Source organism: Malaclemys terrapin, chromosome 4 (genome assembly GCF_027887155.1).
Source record: "Malaclemys terrapin pileata isolate rMalTer1 chromosome 4, rMalTer1.hap1, whole genome shotgun sequence".
Lineage (NCBI taxonomy): Eukaryota > Metazoa > Chordata > Testudines > Emydidae > Malaclemys > Malaclemys terrapin.
The window spans coordinates 61,397,205-61,399,381 of NC_071508.1; the positions used below are offsets into that span (position 1 = coordinate 61,397,205).

Genomic DNA, 2,177 nt, shown 5'->3' on the forward strand with positions numbered 1-2,177 from the left:
CCCTCCCCTTACCGAGCGAGAACCCAGGAGTCCGGGCTCCCAGCCCCGCGCAGCCAGCTCCCCACGGCGCAGCGCCCCCTCACAACCCAGGGGCGTGGACCGGGTTGTCCTGTAACGGGCTCCTGCCGTCCGGGCACCACGTGCAGTGAACCCCGTCCCAGCAGCCGGCCTCGGGACCCAGGCGTCCGGGGTCTGGGCCGGAAGGTCCCTGCGCTGGGGCCTCCCCCGGCTGCTGGAGCAGGCGGCGCATGCGCGGGACCGAGTGGGGAGCGCAGCAGGGCTGGAGCGGAGCGGGGCCAGCCCAGACACCTGGGTCCCAGCCCGGCCCGTGCGCGGGGCGGGTCCCGGCTGCAGCCCCAGGGCGGGGAGCGGGCGAGAGGCGGCCCCGGGGAAGCACCAGCCGCGGGTCGGGAAGTCGCTGCCCGGAGGAAGCGGCCGGGGCCGGCGATGGCTGCAGCGGGGCCGGCGCAGGTAGGACGCGGGGCGGGGACTCCCCGGCCGGGCACTGGCTGGTCCCGGCTGGGGGCCGAGGGGGGCCGGGACCCGGGTCCCTCCCGCGCGAGTGACCCCGGGGCTGGGGGCTGCAGCAGCTCCCGGGGGTGGCGCTGCCCCGGGGCAGGGAGCAGCTCAGTGCGGTGGGGTCAGGCAGGGCCCGGGGTCCCGCTTCGCACCAGCGCAGCCTGGGGGCGCAGGGGCTGGAGCAGCCGGAGCGCTGGGGCCGGGGAGCGGCTTTGGGGCCCCGAGACCTGCCCACAAAGCCGAGAGCGGGGTCTCCCTGGGTCACAGCTGCTGGGCCGGGGGTCCCTGGGAGTCGCTCCCCTAGAAACCGCGTCCCCTGCTGAGACTCCGGGCTGGGGGCTGGAGCGGAAGGTGCTGAGTGTGTAACGCTTGTGCCAGCAGCTCCAGGTGGTGTTCGAGGACGTCGCTCTGTATTTCACCTGGGAGGAGTGGGAGCTCTTATCCCAGCCAGAGAAGCATCTGTACCGGGACCAGATGCTAAGGAATTACCAGGCCCTTGTTTCCTTGGGTAAGGACTGATTTCCCTTTTTTTACTCACAGCTCTGAGTTCTGGCAGGTTTCCTTGATGCCTCAGCTGCCATGTGGTGGCAAATGTCAGCCCCTTTCAGGCTGGTTTCCTGTTTAAATAAGAAATCAGGGCTACAGAGCCCGGATTTAATCTTAGTCTAACATTATGTACCTCAGTCCTGCAACAGAGGTGGTTGCAAACAGCACATGAGCAACAACCGCTTCCAGGAATCCCAGCCCAGACACAGAGGACAGCAACTCTGCCTCAGGAACTGACTCTAGTTAGACAAATAAGGCAGGAAGAAAACTCTCCTGCTGCTTGTAACAGTTTCACACCTCCCCAAAAAGAATGAACATCATAAATTTAACAACCATACAATTGAACGATGCTGCATCCTAAGCAAAAGAACTGATAGGTCTGTGTAATGGAGCCACCTTGTGCCACGTGACTCAGCCCCCAAAGCAAATTGAGAAGGTTCCATAGCTTTAGAGTATGAACCAAACTTGCCTGGTGGGAGAGGGGAAGAAGTCTCCTCTAAGGAAGGTTTATATCATTTTTCTTCTGCTTGGGATCTCTTGGGCTTTCCTCTGTCGCTGCGTGCAGTGTCCCGCTGTGCCAGGTACTGTGCGAACACACCCTGACCGACATCGGGGCCTTGTCACACCCAGTGCTGCGCAGACACACCTTGACTGAGATCCAGGCCCTGTTGTGCTGGGTTGCACCAACATATAAATGAATCCCTGCCCCTAAAACTTTAGTGAAAAACGAATTATTTCCCCCAAAACAGGCTATTCAAATTCCAAACCAGACTTAATCCACCGGATCGAGGTAGGGGAGACAGAGCTCTGTATCAGGGATGCCGAGAGCTCCAGGGAAAGCTCAGGGCCTGAGAGCCCCTCCTCAGATGAGTCATAATAATCCAGTCCCTTCTGATTCACACAGCTGTTAGCAGAGGGCTCCTTAATGTAGAAGTGTAACCAGGGGTGCTCTTGGGTGACACAACTGAGAGTATCAATTCAGGACGACCTGCTTGGAGCAGGGCTGTCACAGCCCAAGGCTGAGGGTCCTTCACTACTAAGGCACATCAAACCAGCCAAACAGAGAGGATTTCGGTTTCACCCCACTGGCTAACCAGACAATTCCAAGACAA

At 60.8% G+C, this 2,177-nt stretch overlaps 1 protein-coding gene across 1 annotated transcript; it reads left to right on the forward strand.

Moving 5' to 3' along the window:
• Positions 1–447: 447 nt before the first annotated feature.
• LOC128836140 (zinc finger protein 350-like) lies at positions 448–1,942 on the forward strand. The gene is made up of 3 exons (XM_054026156.1): positions 448–471; positions 901–1,027; positions 1,815–1,942. Exons 1-3 carry the CDS (start codon positions 448–450, stop codon positions 1,940–1,942), a joined length of 279 nt encoding a protein of 92 aa, XP_053882131.1.
• Positions 1,943–2,177: the final 235 nt, after the last annotated feature.